Source organism: Musca vetustissima, unplaced genomic scaffold, assembly GCF_032173495.1.
Source record: "Musca vetustissima isolate MV318-11 ecotype Yass unplaced genomic scaffold, APGP_CSIRO_Mvet_v1 utg207238, whole genome shotgun sequence".
Classification (NCBI taxonomy): domain Eukaryota; kingdom Metazoa; phylum Arthropoda; class Insecta; order Diptera; family Muscidae; genus Musca; species Musca vetustissima.
The window spans coordinates 21,563-44,616 of NW_026883763.1; the positions used below are offsets into that span (position 1 = coordinate 21,563).

General features: G+C 34.8%; 1 protein-coding gene across 1 annotated transcript in view; it reads right to left on the reverse strand.

The window, feature by feature from the left end:
- Window positions 1-20,849, reverse strand: part of LOC133330786 (putative neural-cadherin 2) — a gene marked incomplete at both ends in the record, with an annotated part of 42,401 nt that extends 21,552 nt beyond the window's left edge. Inside the window, 2 exons of the mRNA XM_061539194.1 lie at window positions 7,706-7,947; window positions 20,679-20,849. Of these exons, the coding sequence (XP_061395178.1) occupies window positions 7,706-7,947; window positions 20,679-20,849 (413 nt within the window). The remainder of the gene's footprint in view (window positions 1-7,705; window positions 7,948-20,678) is intronic.
- Between the last annotated feature and the right edge of the window lie 2,205 nt (window positions 20,850-23,054).

Here is a 23,054-nt window from a genome sequence, read left to right on the forward strand (position 1 = left end):
CACAGGGCGTGGATTTTTTAAAGAATATTTTTTCAAGGACGTCACACAAAGAATATTTTTTTCAAAGCGTATTTTTTCAAGGACTCACACAAGGCGTGGATTTATTAAAGAAATTTTTTTAGGGCCTGAAGGCCTAAAAAAGGCGTGGATTTATTAAAGAATTTTTTTTCAAGGTCTATAAAAGGCGTGGATTTAGTAAAGAATATTTTTTCAAGGTCTATAAAAGGCGTGGATTTATTAAAGAATATTTTTTCAAGGCCTATAAAAGGCGTGGATTTCTTAAAGAATATTTTTTCAAGGCCTATAAAAGGCGTGGATTTCTTAAAGAATATTTTTTCAAGGCCTATAAAAGGCGTGGATTTCTTAAAAAATATTTTTTCAAGGCCTATAAAAGGCGAGGATTTTTTAAAGAATATTTTTTCAAGGTATATAGAAGGCGAGGATTTTTTAAAAAATATTTTTTCAATGACCAATACAGAATATTTATTCAAGGCCTATTAATTTTTATTTTTTTTTTTTTTTTTTTTTTTCAAAAAATTTTTTATAAAAATTTATACAAATGAAATAAATCCCAGTGATAAAATAAACACAACCTTTGCCCCCAAAACAACTTAAAGACACCACAGGCACCTAAGATTCACAGCAATAACAAATAGTTTTCAGTCGCGGCATTGAAGCACATGACCGAAATAATGTTTTATTTTTGCTTCTTCTTCTCAGTGAACCCTCATCAGCTATCTAACATTGTCTACCCGTCCTTTTGTCTTTTTCCCATTGTGGTGGAACAAAGCAATTGTCCATTATAAATAACAATAACAACAACCACATTGATAAAGATTCATTCAACTTGCAATACACACATACACTCCTTCTCCATGGCATCGACATCGACATCATCAGACAATTGCTGTCACAGCCTCTGGAGAGTAAAGAAGAAAGACAAATGAAAAATTTAAGAAGAAGAACAACAACAACAAACTGAGGGTACATCTTGTCTTTTGATTTTGCTTTCATTCTTTTTTTTCAGATTTTGTTTATGAAGTGCTAATAAAGCTGCAAAATTTAAACTTCTTGGGCCCCCAAAACGGAAAATGTAAACACCAAGATGTGCTGATGATGAAGAAGAATGTGTGCATTCTTTTGTCCATCAGGGAGTCTTGTGTCCATGGAAAAAATTCGAAAGAAAATTAAGTCGTACCAAACATTAACAAAAAGAAATGTTTTGTTTGAAAAATCCCAAGGAAAAACCCCGCTTAAATGAGAAGGGAGCGATCAAGTACAGCTGGTAAATGAAGACGATGCCAGACATTAAAAGCAACGTGGAAATGGAGAAGGAGATTATTTTAATGAGGTAAGAATATTAAAATGCTTTTAAAATCAGTAAAAAAGTGTCAATCTATTTTGCCTACAAATACCAAGTACCCTCAGTCTAGTGCTTATACACAGGTTTTATTTCACTTTATATAAGGTGCTTATAAGTAAACCTTTAACAAATATTTGTAAAAAAGCCATTCTTCCAAATCCATTTTTTTAAATCCACTTTTATCAAAATAATATTAAAAGCACGCATTGGATGGACCTTCAAAAAAGTCCACTTTTTCAAATTTTAAATTTGTTTATTTTTCATTGCAGCAAATTGAGAAATCGATGTGAATTAAGACTATCAAGAAATTATAACATAAAACCTATAAAATATTGAAGCAGAGGAGATATTTATCCTGGTAATAATGTAATTAAAAAATCTAAAATTAGAAAAAAATTGGCATACTTATTAAATACTAGCATATGCCCGCTACTTCGTTAGCAATGTATAAACATATTATTTTATTTTCACAGAAAACTGCATGCATATGTCAGACAAAACAATCCACATATTAATATCGACCATAAATTAAATTTGAGTACCATTTAGTACCAAATTTCATGACTCGAGCTCTACAGGTACACACAAATTCAAATTGTACCAAATTTAGCACACATTATTTCCAAGAGTACCCACCTCAACAATCCAACAAAACTTCCTGCATACCCCGATCCAACACCCCCACAATGATTCCAAATTCAAGTTTCAGTATTCCAACTCTATCGGTTCATCCACAATTTAATTTGTACCAAATTTAGTACACAGTAGTACGTATTTCCAAAACTTCCTACTTAATCCACACCTACACATCCACAGTGATCCTAAATCCAAGTTCCATTATTCCAATTCTATCGGTTTAACACAATTCAAATTGTACCTAATTTAGTATATAGTAGTACCAATTTCCAAAACGTCCTACTTAACCCAAACCTTCACCCCACAGTGATCCTAAATCCATATTTCAGGATTCCAAATCTATCGGTTTACCCACAATTCAAATTGTACCAAATTTAGTACACAATAGTACGAATTTCCAATACTTCCTACTTAACCCAAATCCACACCGCCATAGTTATCCTAAATCCAAATTCCACGATTCCAATTCTATCGGTTTACCAACAATTCAAATTGTACCAAATTTAGTACACAATAGTACCAATTTCCAATACTTCCTACTTAATCCAAACCGACATCCCCACAGTTATCCTAAACCCAAGTTTCAGAATTCCAACTCTATCGGTTTATCCACAATTCAAATTGTCCCATATTTAGTACACAATAGTACCAATTTCCAAAACTTCGTACTTAAGCCAAACCTTCACCATCACAGTGATTCTAAATCCAAGTTTCAGGACCCCAATTCTATCGGCCCACCCACAATTCACATTGTATCAAATTTAGTACACAGTACTACCAATTTCCAAAACTTCCTACATACCCCAAACCTACACACCCAAAGTGATCTTAAATCCAAGTTTCGGGATTCCAACTCTATCGGTTCACCTACAATTCAACTTGTACCAAATTTAGTACACAGTAGTACCAATTTCAAAAACTTCCTACATATCCCAATTCTACACCCCCACAGAGATCCTAAATCCATGTTTTAGGATTCCAACTCCATCGGTCTACCTACAATTCAAATTGTACCAAATTTAGTACACATTAGTAAACATTTATAAAACTTCCAACATATTTCGATCTTACATCTCAACAGTGATCATGACTCTAATTTCATGATTCTAGCTCTATTGGTTCGCCTAAAATTCAAATGGTACCAAATTTAGTACCATTTAGTACCCATGAATATAAATTGCTTAAACTGAACCCTGATCCTAATCCTACACCCTTACAGTGATTCTGACACCAAATTTCATTATTTCCGCTCTACGATTTAGTACTTTTCGTACACTTCAGTAAAATATTTCCAAAACTACATACATATTACTACACTTCGACGGTAATGTTAATTTCAAATTTCAGGATTCCAGCTCGATTTGTACTTTCAAAATAAATTTGCACCAAATATAGTACCATATAGTACTTTTCGTACACACATGAGCACACGCTTTCAAAACCATCTCCTTAAATGGATCCTACTTCTCAACCTTAATTCACACACACAAAATTTCATGTTTTTAGCTCTATCCGTTCACATGCTACGAAATTGTACCTAATTTAGTACATTTTTGTACTTTTCGGATAGTTATAATTCGAATTTCCATCAACGATCACCAATCCAAATTTCCGAGCTCCACCGGTTCGCCAAATACAAATGGTATCACAGTTAATACTTTTCGTACAGTTCTAGTACGAATTTCCAAAAACCTATCTGTCACATTTGGACCATGAGTGACCCTCGCCAAGAATTTCAATATTCTAGCTTCAGCCGTTTCGTCTGGGCGTTGATGAATCTTATCTATTGGCCCAATGACGAACCCTAATGAAATTGGGAATAATGGGTTCAGATTTAGATATAGCTCCTATATATATTTTCGTCCGATTTTATATAAATGGTGCACCAATGACCCTATATATCTTTCGATTTTCACGAAATTTGACATAGCGTACTGAATTAAATCTATGGTGATGTGTGTTAAATTTTGTGAAAATGGGTTCAGATTTAGATATTGCTCACATATATATTTTCGTCCGATTTTAGGTAAATAGTGCACCATAGTCCCTACATATCCTTCGATTTGCCCGAAATTCGACATATCGTACTAAGTTAAGTCTAGAGTGATGTGTGTTAAGTTTCGGGAAAATCGGTTCAGATTTAGATATAGCTGCCATATATATTTTCGTCCAATTTTATGTAAAAGGTGTATCAAAGTCCCTATTTGCACGAAATTTGGCATAGCGTACTGAATAATGTCTAGAGTGATGTGTGTTAAGTTTCGGGAAAATCTGTTCAAATTTCGATATAGCTCCCACATTTGCATATGTATTCGTTCGATTTTACGAACACGAAATTTCGCACAACGTATCAAGTTGAGACTTGAATGACGATATTGCGTTTTGTTGAAATTGGTGCAAATGTATTTCGAACGGGTGCCTGCTTGAAATTAAATGTATTAAGTTATTTTTTTAAGAGTGCGGCGTGCCGAATAGCGTGTATCTATTTTGCTATAAATCGGTTTCCATAAATTTGTCCCATGGTACGCAGACAACACTAAAAATGCCCGAATGAAATTAAATTTATCAAAGGTGGCAGAAGGACATGAATATGTTCCTTCGAGGGAACGTCATTGTTCAATTGTAAGGATACATATGTAGAATATACCCAATGTGGTGAAGGGTATTATATAGTCGGTCCAACCCGACTGGTTTTAATTATTAATTTTACAAAATCTTATATATCGATACACATAAAAACTGCAAATTCTTCCCTAACCAACAGTGAAAGTTTCACCCCAATACAGGCATCCATTGCTGAGATATAAACATTAGAAGTTGACCTTGTATCAAAATATAGCTGCTACGCGATTCTGTTTGCCTATTAGCACAAAAAAATAATAAAAACGAAGAAATTTCAAGTTTTCTTTCCAGAACAAAAGCGGCTTAGTAGTTGTTGCCAGTCTTTCGATTTGTGTTTCACTTTTAGTTAACAAATACTGCGCATACTTTTAGGCTCAACATTTAGATAAGATATTCGTTACAACTTTGTGTTTTTCATGGGACGGCATGTTTTTATGAGACGCCTGAAACTATGCTCAGAATTTGGAAAATAAGATGAAGAACACACATCGCAAGTTCTAACCAATCTGGTAACACACCTATCATCGCATTTATCTGTTTCGGTGAAGATGAAAATTCTTCATTTTTTCCATTTCAGGTAATAGGCGAACAGAATCGTGTAGCCGCTATATTTTGACACAAAGTAGTTTTTAATTAGCTATAGCTCAGTAACGAATGCATGTATTGACATGCAACTTTCACTATTGGTTAGGAGAGAATGTGTAGTTTCTGTGTATCGATGTTGAAATACATTTATGAAATTATCAATTAACAAAATTATATTAGTTTTGAAAAAACTTCTTAAATTGCGGGAAATTTGTTTTTAAGAAAACAAAGTGAAATTAGATTGCTGTTGAAGGTTTAGAGTGAAGGACTTTAATGCGATTTGTGCAAAATTAATGATAATTAAGGGAATATCAAGTACATAAAGAACAAATGTTGCTTTATATGGACTATTTTTTATATTGGGGCTACCAAGAAACAGAACCCGAAATATCAAATTACAGCCAATTCGAACGTAAAACGTGTCCAGGGCCCTAACAGCCACTACAACATTTAATAATTAATATATTTTTATGGACATTTGTTATCTAATTACAACTCAAAATATAAAATAGAATATTGTCCTCTAAAAAAAGGCACGTATGGTCAGCTTATCATTGGATATTTTGAAATAAAAACAAAAAACATTTTGTTTAAAGTTTTAGTACCAATATTCACTTTATTAATGTATTTTTTTTGACCAGAAATTATTTAAATAATAAATAATAAATAAATCAATAATAAAAATAATTAAATAATAATTAAAATTTGTTTTTTTTCATTGCAGCAAATTGGCAGGGGAATCGTTGTGAATGCAAACAGAGTTACAAGAAATTACAAAATAAAACCTATCACATAATGGAGCAGATGGTGGAACAAACAATAATAAAAAAAACATACATTATTAAAAGAAATCATATGCTATTAGAAAAAAAACAAGAATTGTGTTTTTTTTTTTTATTTAAAATTTGGAAAAAAGTAAGTCACAAACAAAGAAGTAGTGTATAATGTCTCATAAATTGAACAAGTACCAGGCGCTATATATAGGCGTGGATTTTTCAAAAATATTTTTTGTGATTTTTTGAATAATTTTTCATGGGCGTGGATTTTTCAAAAATATTTTTTTGTGATTTTTTGAATAATTTTTCATGGGCTATCCATGGGCGTGGATTTTTTAAATACATTTTTGTGATTTTTTGAATAATTTTTAATGGAATATCCATAGGCGTGGATTTTTCAAAAATATTTTTTTTGTGATTTTTTTTAATAATTTTTCATGAGGTATCCAAAGGAAGTGGATTTTTCAAAAATATTTTTTCGTGATTTTTGAATAATTTTTCATGGGCTATCCATGGAAGTGGATTTTTCAAAAATATTTTTTCGTGATTTTTGAATAATTTTTCATGGGCTATCCATGGGCGTGGATTTTTCAAAAATATTTTTTCGTGATTTTTTTTAATAATTTTTCATGGGCTATCCATGGGTTTAGATTTTTTCAAAAATATTTTTTTTTGTGATTTTTTTAAATAATTTTTCATTGGCGTGGATTTATCGAAATTAATTTTTTTTTTTTTTGAACAAATTTTCATGGGCTATCCATGGCCGTGGATTTTTAAAAAATATTTTTTTTTTTTTTATTTTTTAACAATTTTTTATGGGCTATCCATAGTGGGGGGGTTTTCAAAAATATTTTTTCGTGATTTTTAGAATAATTTTTCATGAGGTATCCAAAGGCGTGGATTTTTCAAAAAAACGTTTTTTTCGTGATTTTTGAATAATTTTTCATGGGCTATCCATGAGCGTAGATTTTTCAGAAATATTTTTTTGTGAGTTTTTTTAAATAATTTTTCATAAGCTATCCATGGCGAGGATGTTTCAAAAAATATATTTTCGTGATTTTTTTGAATAATTTTTAATGGGCTATCCATAGGCGTGGATTTTTTAAAAATATTTTTTTGTGATTTTTTTAAATAATTTTAATGGTCTATCTATGGGCGCGGATTTTTTAAGAACTATATATTCGTGGTTTTTTTTTTCATGGGCTATCCAAAGGCGTGTATTTTTCAAAAAAAAAAAAAAAAAAAAAAAAATCTTAATTTTTGAATAATTTTTCATGGGCTATCCATGGGCGTGGATTTTTTAAAAAATATTTTTTCGTGATTTTTGAATAATTTTCCATGGGCTATCTATGGGCATGGATTTTTCAAAAATATTTTTTTATGATTTTTTGAATTATTTTTCATGGGCGTAAATATTCCAAAAAAAAAAAAATTTCTGTGAGTTTTTGTATCCATGGGCATGAATTAAAAAAAAAATTTTTTGATATTTGTAAATAATTTTTCAGGGGCTATCGATGGGCGACGATTTTGCAAAAAAAAAATCGTGATTTTTGAATAATTTTTCATGGGCTATCCATACTTACCTCCTTTTAGCTTTTCTTACCATAAACAAATCAAAAAACGAACGAACAAAAAATATATATTCATAGTCATCACATTCAATTTGTATGTATTTGTAATTGTATGAGTGTGTGGGTCTGTGTGTGTGCGATTTGATACTTACTTAAAATGATAATAAGACACACAAAGATGGCACCTAATGCACCCATGCTTAACTTTAGTCTTTGACCTTCCTGCACCAGTTCACAATTTTCACCCCAATAACCTTCCGGACATATGCAACGATAACGTAGACGTGGCTCCAGATTTATGCATGTGGCGCCATTCAGGCAGGGCATATCCAGACATTCATTGCGATCCACACAACCTTTGCTATCGGCCGACATGACGCGACCTTCGCTGCAACTGTAACCAAAGGGAGAAAGAGAAAGGAGAAGAACGTAAGAATGAAATATATGTAAGTATTTGATTTCAAAAAAAGACTACGTAAGATATTGAAGTGTAACGTAAGGGAATAACACCGGAAGTTGTTAATAAAACATATGATATGACAGCAGGAGCAGCAGTACTAGTAGTTACGGCACCATTGAAGACTCGATTGGAATATTGATTGCAACAAAATATTGAAAGCATCATCATCATCAGTAGTAGCATGAGAATCAGCAGCCTTATTTTATAGATGTTACATGGCGTCGTCGTTTCGTGGAGTGTAGTTTTTACACAGATTTTATTTTTTTTATCATATTTGAAGAATGTGATGAAGTATGAAGTGAAATATTGTGATTGCCATAAAGGGATACTTTTGAACAACAATAATAATAATTTGTTATATTGAATATTTGTAATAAAACATTCGTTGCATCTCTTTGGTTGTTGATAAATGGAACTTTCTTGAATGCAATCGGGATAAATGTAATCATCATTCATGAAATGTTATGAACTTTATTACAAATATTGTATTGGATGTATTGAAAATATTGTTTGATGGACTATCATATGTATATTAAAAACAGTAAGGAAAGTAGTAATGTCGGACGGGGCCGACTATATGATACCCTTCACCACTTTGGGTATATTCTACATATGTCTCCTAACGGACTCCGCCTTTTCGAAAGAACATTCACATGACATTGAACAAACTTGAATATGTGATCTGGAACCTATGCTAAATTTCATTTCATTCGGGCAAGTTTACAATCGTTTGCATATAATGGGACAAATTTATGTAAATCGATTTTATTTACGTAAATTTAATCCCAATTAGATACCCGATTGTGTCTGCATTAAAAAAGCTATAACGTCTTTCTAGTCTCATGTTGATACGTTTCGTGTCAACCAGTGCTAAAATCGGGCGAAATATATAGGAGCTATATCTTTGGAAACATGCATAAACCCAATTTAGTACCATATACCAAATTTCGTGCAAATCGAAAAATATATATAGGGACTTTGGTGCACCATTTACCTAAAATCGGGCGAAACTATATATGGGATATATTAAAGAAAACTTTGCACACATACATCACGCTAAACCCAATTCAGTACCCTATGCTAAATTTCCTTCAAATCGAAATATATATTGGGATTTGGTGCACCTCTTCCCTAAAATCGGACGAAACTATATATGGGAGTTATATCTAAATCTGAACCGATTTTCATGAAACTTAGCATGCATCACTCTAAACCCAATTCTGTACCCTATGCCGAATTTCGTTCAAATCAAAATATATATTGGGACTTTGGTGCACCATTTACCTAAAATCGGGTGAAACTATATATGGGGGCTATATCTAAAACTGAACCGATTTTCACGATTTCATCATTTTACACTGAATTTAGTACCCTTTGCCAAATATCGTGCAAATCGAAAGATATATAGGGACTTTGGTGCATCATGTCTAATAGTTCGGACGAAAATATATATGGGAGTTGTATCTAAATCTGAACCGATTTTAACAAAACTTTGCACACATCACTCTCGGCTTAATTCCGTACGCTGTGCCAAATTTCGTGCAAATCGAATGATATATAGGGAATTTGGTGCACCATTTACTATAAATCGGACGAAAATATATATGGGAGCTATATGTAAATCTGAACCGATTTTTCCCAATTTCAATAAGGTTCGTCCTTGGGCCAAATAAATGACATATGCCAAATTTCATCCAAAACGGATCATAAATGCGACCAGTACTTTGTTCACAAAAATACATGGACGGACAGACAGACGGACATGCGTAAATTGACTCAGAAAGTGATTCTATGTATTTTTTCAAAAGGAACCATGTGTTTATCTCGTTTCCTTTTGCCTCTAACAAACATATGTACAAAGATATAATACCCTGTACCACAGTGTGGTGAATGGTATAAATATTTTTTTCAAGGACTAATACAGGCGTTGATTTATTAAAAATTGTTTATCAAGGACCAACACAGGCGTGGATTTATTAAAAATTGTTTTTCAAGGACCAACACAGGCGTGGATTTATTAAAAATTGTTTTTCAAGGACAAACACAGGCGTGGATTTATTAAAGAATATTTTTTTCAAGGACCAACACAGGCGTGGATTTATTAAAGAATATTTTTTTCAAGGACCAACACAGGCGTGGATTTATTAAAAATAGTTTTTCAAGGACCAACACAGGCGTGGATTTATTAAAAATAGTTTTTCAAGGACCAACACAGGCGTGGATTTATTAAAAATAGTTTTTCAAGGACCAACACAGGCGTGGATTTATTAAAGAATCTTTTTCAAGGGCCAACTGAGGCGTGGATTTATTAAAGAATATTTTTCAAGGGCCAACTGAGGCATGGATTTATTAAAGAATATTTTTCAAGGGCCAACTGAGGCATGGATTTATTAAAGAATATTTTTCAAGGGCCAACTGAGGCATGGATTTATTAAAGAATATTTTTCAAGGGCCAACTGAGGCATGGATTTATTAAAGTCGTTTTTTAACAATTTGTCTTAGAGTGCAAATAATCCCAAAATGCTGATGATGGATGATAGAAAAACTACATCGCTTTAAATCCTATTTGCCTTGCACAAATTTAATTGCAAATTGTTTAATGCAATTGCATGGCAATCTATTTTCGTTGTTGTTTGTGTTTTTGCTGTCCGCTGCTAGCTTTGATATTTTTCCTCCAGTTTCCAGCGCATAAATCAAAAATGATTAATTTCGAAAATATCAAAATTGTTTATGCAATGCTACATTTGATGTACACATACACACACACACAAACAAACATACGCATACATAGCAATTTTGTATTATGCAACACCAGTAGCAGCAGCATCATTGCTGATGTCCTTGCAATGATTCATGAAGCAAAAATGATTAATTTTCGAATATGAAACAGTTCAATTGGATGCGTAATGTTGCATCTATAACGAGATTGTTTGTTTGTTGTTGTTGTGTTTGGTTGTGTATGTTTCCGCATCAGCATCATTGTCGTCGTCATCATATCGGCATCAGTAGCAGTGGCAACATCATCGACGGCACGTTGTACGATGATTATTCTTTTCATTTGACATGGCCCCATTTAAGTATAAAATTTCCAATATTTCACTGTTGTTTTCCCACTTTCTTTTTGTGTTTGGTTGTTCGTTTGCCTCCCTGTTGCAACGGCACCCATCTATTTTCCGCTTCATTTTTGTGAAAATTGCTTGGTTGGTCGGTGTGATATCATGCAACACGATTTGTGTGCAATACAATTGACTGCAAGTTGTTTAATACCAGTCCATAGTTTGTTACAACGACAACAACAACATCAAGTACTACTACTATTGCTGATGCTGTTGTAACTGCTGCCTTTACACTGACTTGGTTCCTGTTGCGCGTTTCATAGTTGCCATTGCTGCCGAGTTGCTGATGATGATCATGAACATTTGTTGCATTTGACATAACTAATGATGTGGAAAATGTTTTGCTGTAATGGTGTGCGTCTGTTTCTATGGGTGTATGAGTGTATGTATGTGTGTGTGTTGATATTCGACACCCTCACCCGCTTTTCATTTTACACAACAAATACTTTATCTTCAGGCATGACAATTTGATAATGTCTACTCGTTCATGGTTCCATTGAATAGCCGTTCGTTCTCCTCTAAGTCTGACATACTTAAGGACTTGTCTTGGCAAAAGAATAGGATGCTATCGAAACCAAATGCGAACACTCTATTGGCATTTAAATTAATATAAAACGGAAGGAACAGTGATTGCTACAGTGGATTTATTAAAGAATATTTTTTCAAGGGCCAACAAGAAGAAGAATATTTTTTCAAGGGCCAACTGAGGCGTGGAATTAAAAATATTTATTCTAGGACTAATAGAGACATGGGTTTATTAAAAATTATTTTCCAATGACTAATACAGGCGTGGATTTATTGAAAATAACATGGCGAAGTCCAGGCTTATATTGGTCTCTCTTTCATCTCAATTGTGGACACTGACCTCCCCGTGGTGTCACCTTCGGTAGCTATTTTCATCACCCGTTGAAATAGTGAGCTAATATGTGCCGCGAGTTCATCCATAAGAACTATAAAAAATGGGTTGAGGCGTCGGGTTAGTTGTCCACACTCGGAAAACCCCTACGACCTAAGAAACCTAAGAAAGCAATGAAAAAGAAAACTAAACCCCCCTAATGTTGACGACCCCCGCAAACGTATAAAGGACCACGTTCTGCGAATCTGCACTTGGAATGTGCGCACCTTGTATAGAAAGGCGCACTTTTCGCTTTGGTGGATGCACTCAAGAAGTACAAAGCCGATATAATTGCCTTACAGAAAATGCGATGGAAAGGGACCGGCGTAAGTAAATCAGACGATTACGCCCTGTATTATAGCAGCCATGAAACGAGAAGTGATTTTGGCTGCGGATTTATGATTAAGAGGAGAATAAAAGACCTTGTGTCCAGATTCACTCCAGTAAATGAGCGAATTGCTATAATCCGCATAAAAGCGAAGTTCTTCTACATCAGTCTTATTTACGCCCATGCTGCGACCGAAGACAAAGATGAGCAGACCAAAGACATATTTTATGAGTACCTAGAAACAGCATATGATCGCTGCCCTGGCCATGACATTAAAAATCTGCTAGGAGATTTTAATGCAAAAATCGGAAGGGAAAATATCTTTGGACCCACCGTCGGAAAATTCAGCCTCCATGAAGAAACATCCGACAACGGCATGAGGTTGATTGACTTCGCGGCAGCAAAAAATATGGTAGTTAGCAGCACCAGATTCAAGCATCTCGATATACACAAAGCCACTTGGATTTCTCCCGATCGAACAACGAGAAATCAAATCGATCATGTTTGTGATAGACGGAATGCATTCATCCAGTGTATTAGACGTTCGATCGATACGAGGAGCGAATATGGATTCGGACCATTACCTTGTGGCAGCCAAGGTACGCACCCTTATTAATGTAGCAGCAAAGGTGCGATCTAATGCAACACGGAAATTTGATGTCGAAAAGCTGCAAACACAACAGATAGCAGAAGCCTACTCCGCTCAACTTACACAACTACTTGACGAAATGACCCCTTGTCCCGATAATAATATAGAAGGACAGTGGCAGAGAATTGCCCACTACCTACAAACTGCAGCTAAAATAACAGTTGGGTACCAAAGACCACCATCAAGAAATCCGTGGTACGATCAGGACTGTCGTAATGCTACTGATGTGAAAAACGCATCGTATAGGGCAACCCTGCGGACAGTAGCAACACGTAATGCGATGGAGAACTATCGGGAGAAAAGGAGAGAGGAGACATTTTTTTAAGAAAAAAAGAAAGAACAAGAAAAACGTGAGCGTGAGCAAATCGAGATGTACAGTAGCCAGAATGAAGTCTGAAAATTCTACCAATTGGTAAAACACCAAACCGAAGGTTTTGGTGCAGGCACATCCTCCTGTAGAGATGAAGAAGGTACTCTGGTGACAGATACAGACAGCGTGTTGAGGATCTGGAAGGAGCATTTTGAAAAACTTCTGGTATCAAATAGTAGCGGTGAAGAGGTGGGGTATCCTCTTCACCGCACCAATAACAGAACGGTATACAGTGTATACCACCTAGCCAAGATGAAGTCAGAATAGCAATCAACCGGCTCAAGAATAATAAATCAGCAGGAGTCGATGGGTTACAAGCAGAACTATTTAAGACTGGTGGTCAGATGCTGGTCAGGAGCACACACCAGCTGATTAATGCAATTTGGCTAGAGGAATACATGCCCAATGATTGAAACCTCAGCATCCTGTGTCCCGTGCACAAAAACAGAAACAAGACGATATGTGCCAACTATAGAGGAATAAGTCTCCTTCCCATCACATATAAAGTGCTATCCAGTGTGCTGTGTGAACAATTGAAGCCAATGCCACAATGACATTTTTGGACCATACCAATGCGGCTTCAGACCTTACAAATCCACCATTGACCAGATTTACACTCTGCACCAAATCCTGGAAAAAAACCCACGAAAAACACATCGACACATTTCACCTATTCGTCGACTATAAAGCCACATTCGACAGCCCTATCTGTTCAGAGATGTTTAGAGCCATGTCTACGTTCGGCATTCCTGCAAAATTAATACGGCTATGCAGGATAACATTAACTGACACAAGATCAGTAGTTAAAGTAGGAACCCTTCCTTCTATCGGAACCCTTCCATACCGAACGAGGATTTAGACAAGGTGACAGTGTGTCGTGTGATCTTATTGTTAACATCCTGCTGGAAAAGGTCATTCGAGACGCAAAGGTGAACAGAAATGACACTCTGTACACCAAACTAGATATGTTACTTGCCTACGCCGATGACATCGATATAATGGATCGAACATTGCGAGCGGTAACATCCACCGTTGAACAAATTGAAAAGGAGTCTGCCAATGTGGGCCTGGCAGTAAACGGCGAGAAGGTCAAGCTGATGGTATCAACGGGCAATACGTCGAGTAGACTCGGACCAACTATGGAACTTGAGAACTACAGCTTCAAGGCAGTTAAAGATTTTGTATACCTTGGTATCGCCATAAATAAAACGAATGACATCAGTTTTAAAATTCGGAGAAGGATTGTGATGGCCAACAGATGCTACTATGATCTAAGTAAGCAGTTTAGAAACAAGGCCACCTCTCGCCAGACCAAACTCACACTTTACAAGACGCTGATACTACCCGTGCTGTTATATGGATCAGAAGCATGGGTACTTGTGCAAGCAGATGAGGCAGCTCTTGGGGTGTTTGAAAGAAAAAATCTCCGAAAGATCGACGGTGAATATCGACGTCGAATGAACCATGAGCTTTATAATTTATACGCGGACATCGTCATAGTCAGTGGTATTGAGCTGCAGCGACTACGATGGCTAGGCCATGTTGTGCGAATGAATGAGAATGGCCCAGATCAAGAGGCATATAAAAGCGAGCCTACTGATGGTTACCGTAGAAGGGAAAGGCCACGAATCAGATGGAAAGACCAATTAGAAAAAAAAACTTCTTGGAACGTGGTCTTTCAACGTGGAGGTGGTGCGCACAAGACCGACGCGCGTGGAAATGTTTTTTTAAGCTCGGCTTATGGAAGAACCGTTCTGTAACAAACCAGCTAAGTAAAAGTTAGTAAGTAATACTGGCATGGATTTATTAAAAATATTTTTTCAAGGACTAATAGAGGTATGCAGTTATTGAAAATATTTTTTCTACGACTAATAGAGGCGTGGATTTATAAAAAATATTTGTCTAAGGACTAATGTAGGCCTATTCAAGGACTATAACAAGTTTTTGCGTGCTTACCATATATGTGGTAATTTTTCTATTCCCCTTCCCATTAGTTCTTTTCACCGCTTCCTACATTACAAATAAATGGTACCTTGGCGAGTCTTTAGCAGCAACCTCACATTTCCCTTTCATGTAACGTTAAGTGGGATTTATTTCCCCAATACGCTTTTTTTTGTAGTAAAAATAATTATATACCCTTGAAAATAACATGCCTAATTAGGATACCTGTTACACCAAAATATAATATCCTAACGCTTTAGAACCATAAAGTTCTTCGCAGATACATTTGACAAGTTGTAAATTTCGAATTGATTACCCTGATAGAAGATTATTACCAATCTCAGTGCTGCCATTTAGAGAATATTCCGCAAATCACTGTGCTCTCATTATGGTTCATTTATGTTGTAGTCAAGTATTATTTCAGTCCTATCACTCACACACACACACAGACACCCACCCATAATGGTGATACACTTTCATTAAACACACACACATACATTCGTAGAAAGCCGTTAATGTGTTATGTCTAAATGTAATTGTATATTTCTGTTAGCAAGCATACAAGAAGACTTATGCATATACGTGTGTGTGTGCGTATCAACAATTTGACAGTTGTAACATGTGTGTTATACAAGGAAATGTCAGGATCTGAGTAGAACTGATACCGGTTTCCTTCCAGCTAACAACTCGGCTGTATATTCTGACTGCCTAACGTTTACTTAGGGAAACTTATTTTCTCGCCACTCATTTATGCAAAGCGATGCAAATGTGTGTGAGTGTGAGTGTGTGCCTGTGCCTGTGCACCCGTGTGTACATTTGTGTGGGCGTGTAAACATGTGAACGGAAATAGACGACGGTGAGATAGTGTATTAATATCTCATCACTTAGTGTTTATCTGCTCAATATTTGACAATGGCAATATGTGAAGCCTGTCGTATAAGCACACATACACAGGATGATAGATATGTCGTTGTGTGCGATTGTGTGCATAGCTTCTGTTGAGAAAGGCAACTTTTCAAATTTGCCTTAATACACAACTGTGCCCTGGCACATATGCATATTGTAAACACTAACACTGTCATTATTCAAGGAAGTTGCCTTGCATTGGCTGCTGACTTCTTCTTTGCATGTGAGAGTGAGGGAGTATGTGTGTGTGCGTTGCATACACATAGAGTCTGTGATTAAATTTAGATGCCTTTATATTTATAAGGCAGTCGAATGAAATTGCTTTCGATGACTTATAAACAATTAATAGTTTTCACACACACACACACCCATGTAGAATATGGATCGGAGTCATGCAGTTTAAATATTGGTATCGAGTACATCAACGCTACACTGATGATGTCGAGAAATGTATATGACTCAAAGGGAAAATTAAATATCTTTTAGATATTGATAGCGTCTCAGAAGAGATTGTCAAATATTTTGTCACAGATATGAAAGTGATGTAAGGATAAATATTGGGATCTAATAATTGGGTCGTCTATACTAAAGGAGTAAAAGGAGTTAATTGTAAGTTTTGTACTTTAAATAAATTTTAAACAATATATATTTTTTTAAAAATATTCTTGGAAAAAAAAATTTGTAACGCCGCCTGTATTAGTTCTTCAAAAAATATTTTTAATAAATCCACGCCTTTAATAGCCTTCAAAAAATATTTTTTTATATAGTTTGATATCAATGTTTAAATTTTATATTCAATAGCTCTTAAAGCTATTTAAACCATATTTTTATTCCTTTTCATTATTTCTCCCATTTTTCGCTGATCTCATACCATTCGTTTTTTTTTCTTTGGTTCTGCAATTTATTAATGAAGGCATTTATGTGTTGTAATCAGATGAATTGACCTTTTTTCTACATGATTTCTTTCATTTCCCTTGTTTTTCTTCTCTCCTTCAACATTTTCTTCTTCATCGATCTGCGTTGGTGTCAAAAGGAAATGTTGCGTTTAGAATGAATTGCAGGATTTTAAGTTGTTTGAAAAAAAAAAAAATGGGTCGAAAAATAGTAGAAACCAAAGAGAAAGAAAAACCATCTTCGAGGAATAACTGAAACGGAAACAATGAAAATACTGTTGTACAAATTGATTTTTTATCTTTATGCTGGGCACTGAATTAATGAGGAAACAAAACTCACAAGGGGTGGGGGCAACACAAAAGGCCAACAAGAAGCGGTTGGAAACTTTATGAATAAATTGCTTAATTCAAAATTTAATTAAAATGACAATGCAGGAAAATGGAAAGAAAATGTCATATTTCATTATATTCGGAATCAATGAATAAAGTTGAAATTTCCGCAAGAAATTTTCTAATTGGATGTGGTCATCAAACACAAAAAAATAATAATTTTCGTGAGACCACATAAAATAAAGTATTGATCCTTAGAACTATTAAAGGTTTATTTTGAAGTACTAATATAGACTTGGATGCATTAATTTATCAAATGTATTTTTTTAAAGGATTAATACAATAATATTAAACAGTGTGTGGAGCAGTATAGTCGGGCGGGGCCGACCATATGATACCCTACACAACTTCGACGAAAATTTAACTTTCTATGGTTCTATATTCAGAGCTTGGGCAAATATTTCCCGATATTTGCACCCTCTAGACCAACTAGATGCCAACAAATATTTCTAATATTCAGTAGACGAGGGCTGTACTTGTCCAGATTCTCTTTACCGTGGGTTATGTTGTGATATTAAGCTTTCAATTGTGGCCTGTAGATCGACTTGAAAAAAAAAAACACAAAAAATTAAGTTTTGGGTCCACTTCATTTCAATATTATTATCTGATCATCATCGAAAATTATAGACATTGTCCTTGACCATAACTAGAACCTCATGGAACTTTTCAAAGCGATCAGCGCTATATTTCCGCCCTCTAGTGGGGTAACGGGTTACTAAATAATATCTGAATATGTAAGCAACCGTAAATATTTAAGTGTAACTCCCTCATCCGAGTACATACGACAATATAATTGGCATCAATTTAAAGGTAAACAACTCCTGGATATACTATCAACTCGGCTCTATGTCCTTCAGCGGCAAATATATACGCCCCATAATACAAATTTTGCCATTTTTCACACAAAAGTATGGGTCCATTTGACCCGCAAAATATTGACCGATCTTTATCAAAACATCCATGCTTACTCCTTGGCCCGATTCCCTTCTCCATGTAAAAATTCGCGATGTTTGGGTCGTAATTGCGGCCTCTGGAGCGACCAGAAAATCAGAAAAAATTAAGTATTTGTTCCAAAACAATAGGGGACTTCATTGGCCAGAACCCATCCTACATGCAAAATTTCGTGAAGGTTGGTCCATAACTGTGTCCTGTATCGTGTTTACAAATTATAATGGACAGACGGACGGACGGACACACATGTCTAGAACGACTCAGCTAGTTGAGATATGCGGATCGGTATACTTAAAGATGGGTCTAGGACCAATATTTCGCGGCGTTACAAACTTTTGGGGCTGCACAAAGCTATAATATCCTGACGACATTGTTGTGTAGGGTATAAAAATATTTTTTAAGAACTAATAGGGGGAATATTAAATATGTTTTTTCAAATACTAATATAGGCGTAGATATTTTTTCAAAGTTTGGTATAGGCGGGGATTTATTAAAAATATTTTAAAGACTAATATAAGCAGGGATTTATTATACCCTACACAACTATGTTGTCAGGGTATTATAGCTTTGTGCAGCCCCAAAAGTTTGTAACGCCGCGAAATATTGGTCCTAGACCCATATCTCGACTAGCTGAGTCGACCTGTGTCCGTCCGTCTGTCCATTATATTTTGTAAACACGATACAGGCCACAGTTATTAACCAATCTTCACGAAATTTTGCATGTAGGATGGGTTCTGGCTAATGAAGACCCCTATTGTTTTTGGAAAAGATCGGTTAATATGCCTATTTTGATAAAGATTGGTCAATATTTAGCGGGTCAAATGGACCCAGACTTTTGTGTGGAAAATGACAATATTTGTATTCTATGGCGTATATATTTACTCCTGAAGGACATTGACCCGAGAAGTGGATAGTATATCCAAGAGGAGTGGTTTACCTTTACATTGATACCAATTGCATTGTCGTGTGTACTCGGATGTGGGAGTTACATTTAAATATTTACAGGTCCTTACGTATTCATATATTATTTAGTAACGCATTACCACACTAGAGGGCGGAAATATATCGCGGATCGCTTTGAAATTTTCCATAAGGATCCAGGTATGGTTATGGACAACGCCTATAATTTTCGGTGATGATCAGATAATTATATTTGGATGAAGTGACCCGAAAACTTATTTTTTTTATGAGTCGATTTATAGGCCACTATTGAAAGCCGGACATCACAACACAACCCATGGTGAAGGTGATCTGGACAAGTAATTATAAGAGCTGGACTGAATATTAGTAATATTTGTAGGCGTCTAGTCGGTCAATGGGTTACAAATATCGCTAAATATTGCCCAAGCTCAGAATATCGAACCATAGAAAATTAGATTTCGTGGAAGTTGTGTAGGGTATCATATGGTCGGCCCCGTCCGACTATACTGCTCCGCTCACTGGTTAAAAATATTTTTTTGCGATACTATCAGAAGAGTAGATTTCTGAAAAATATTTTTTCCTGGACTATCGTTGGCGTAGATTTATTACAAATATTTTTTGGAGGACTGTTGGTCCTTGAAAAAATCTTCTTTAAATTTTTAAAAATCCAAGCCTCTTATAGTCCTTTGAAAAACTCTTTTTTGAAAATCCAAGCCTCTTATAGTCCTTTGAAAAAATCGTCTTTAAAAATCCAAGCCTCTTATAGTCCTTTGAAAAAAATCGTCTTTAAAAATCCAAGCCTCTTATAGTCCTTTGAAAAAAATCTTCTTTAAAAATCCACGCCTCTTATGGTCATTGAAAAAATATTCTTAAAAAAATCCACGCCTCTTTAAAAATGACAATTGTGAGAATTACATGGGTGTTCTTTTAATTAAAGCTACCCTTCGTTCCCAGGAATTCTCATTGAATTCTAGCCATTATCGTTTCCTTTTATTCATTACAGAATAGAATAGAAAACATTCGTTAAACCAATATTTACATTGTAACCTAATTTCTAGCTTCTGCTGGTGCTACTGCTTCGATGTTGTTCAACTCCTTTTTATTGTTGTTGCCAGTTTACATCATCCAGTTTTTCTTTGTTAAATTTATTCCGCATTTTGTAATTGTATTACTGAAGGTTTTGCCACACAAGCCACATATGCATATTGGCTATTCCATAGCACTCACACACACACACATGTACATTCAGACATATATTGAACAAACTGGTCACACATCGGACCAACTGACCCTAATGATACTTACGTGCATTCGTATTCGTTCCACAAATCAACACAATCAAATGGATCCGGACAGATAATGTTCGAACAAGGACGATTCGAGGGGCAGTTACGTTCTAAATTTCGCGCCATTGTTGCCTGTCCCCATTGGGTGCCATTCATGGAGGGTGGTAAGGGTAAATGTTTGCCATCGAGTCTGTAAGAAAGAACGAAAACAAAAAATTGGTAAAAATTCAAAATTGCAGGTGAAACATAGGGGAAAAAACATTAAAAAAAGAACACCATATGCATATAAAGATACACACATAAAGTTAGCTTTGTATGTATATGTAGAATTGTGTAATTTGATATTGCAATGACTTTCAGTGGAAAAAAAACAAAAGCATAAAAAATTGTGTTGCACATTGGCCCAATTGTCAACCGCTAGACACATATTGACGAACTGACGTTGGCAAACCGTTGAAGGTGTGGTAAAAAGTGAATTAAAAAATTGCAATTAAAATCCTTTTAATATACGATATGTATCCGAGTATATCAAATATACATGGCACAATTGAACGACATGTACATTTTGCTGCAGTTGTGGTTAACACACTGACATACATACGAGTACACTTGTGCATGGTTTAAGGTAAAAGTGAAATGAGCTAAAATTGTCAAGGTTTCATGGTTGAATATAATATTGTGATATTATATGTACTTTGAGCTAGTAAATATATTGAATGCAGTAATTGTACATATTATATCTGATTGATGTTCGGATTTGAAGTTATTCATACGAGAGAAATATATATATATATATATAGAAACTATTTCTATATATATAATCAATTCATACACATGTCATTCTGATATCTATATAAAACTTCACTATATCCAAACCTGAACCGATTACGATAAAACTTAACAAAAATCATTTAAGACTCAATACAGTATTCCAAATAACATCTAAATCGGACAGACCATGGGAGTTTAGGGCACCACTTATATAAAATCGGACGAAAATATATTTACATGATACCTATACCTAAATCTGAACCGATATCAACGAAATTAGGCACATATCATTCTAGACTCAATTTAATATGCTACATACAATCGAACGAAATATATTGTGTTTAAAATCAGATGAAAATCTATATGGGAGCTATGTACATGTCTGAACCGATATCACCAAATTTAACACAAGCAATTTACTAGAGTATATATGATATGCAAAATTTCTTTGGTGTACTACTTACATAAAATTGGACGAAAATATATATGGGAGCTATATCTAAATATGAACTGATATCGACAAAATTTTACACACAGCATTCGTGTATCAATTTGGTATCGTGTATAAATTTGTGTCTCAATCTGACACACAATGGCTCTGTGGTGCACTAGTGTAAAATTCGGACGAACCGATTTTCAACATTTTCAATAGGAATTCAAACTTCATCGGATCGTATATAGGAATCATAGGTATAACATGCAATTGTTTTAAAATTAGACATTCGTATTCTAGGTTCATCCACAAATATGGGTCTATTTCCAATTCAGCCAAAGATGGAACTTTGAGGACCGATTTTTAATGGTTATCTTATATCCTCCACCTTAAGGTGAATTGAAATTTTAATTTGCTATTCCGATTGCAACATTTCGAGATATGTGCCGAAACACCCTATATTTTGGACACGTCTTCTAACCATATTTGTACTTTGGACACTAAACCTTTTTATGGTATCCCAAATATAACTGTACCTTACAAATTTCGGTATTTTGGGGTATGTTTGAAATTTTATATTTGCTATTCCGATTGCAACGGGAAAATATCAATATGTGCGATATTGATACACCCTATATTTTGGACAATATTGGGCATTTTCAATTGAATTAGCTGACATTTTATATTTTTGCTTTTCTTTCGATTTAAAATATGGGCGAAGTCTTGGTAAAGCATTCCGCCATTGTCGTCATTTCTAATGATGAAACCTTGTTTTGCCAAAAAATTTAGTATCCCAAATATAACTGTACCTTACAAATTTTGAAAGTTTTAGCAAAATGTCCTCACCGAAATGACCGGAATGTGTAAAGGTATGAAAAGTTCTGCTTCGTCGAACTCAAGAACATTTTTAATTGTTCATAAATATTAGTGGGGTGTAATGTGTACAGTACCCAATTGTAGAATCGTTTTGTAATCGCTTTGTTTGTACGTTTAACATTTTTTTAATACCATCCACTATAGTATGAAGGGTATATTTATTCTTTCCGCGCATATATTCTTGATCAGGATAAAATATTAAGACCATCTAGCCATGTACTTTGTCCTGTGTGTCTGTTGTAATTTTCTGAAGGAATTGAAATAGGGTGGTGCCATTTGGCATAGGATTGTGTTTTGTCTGCAGGCAGGTCATGT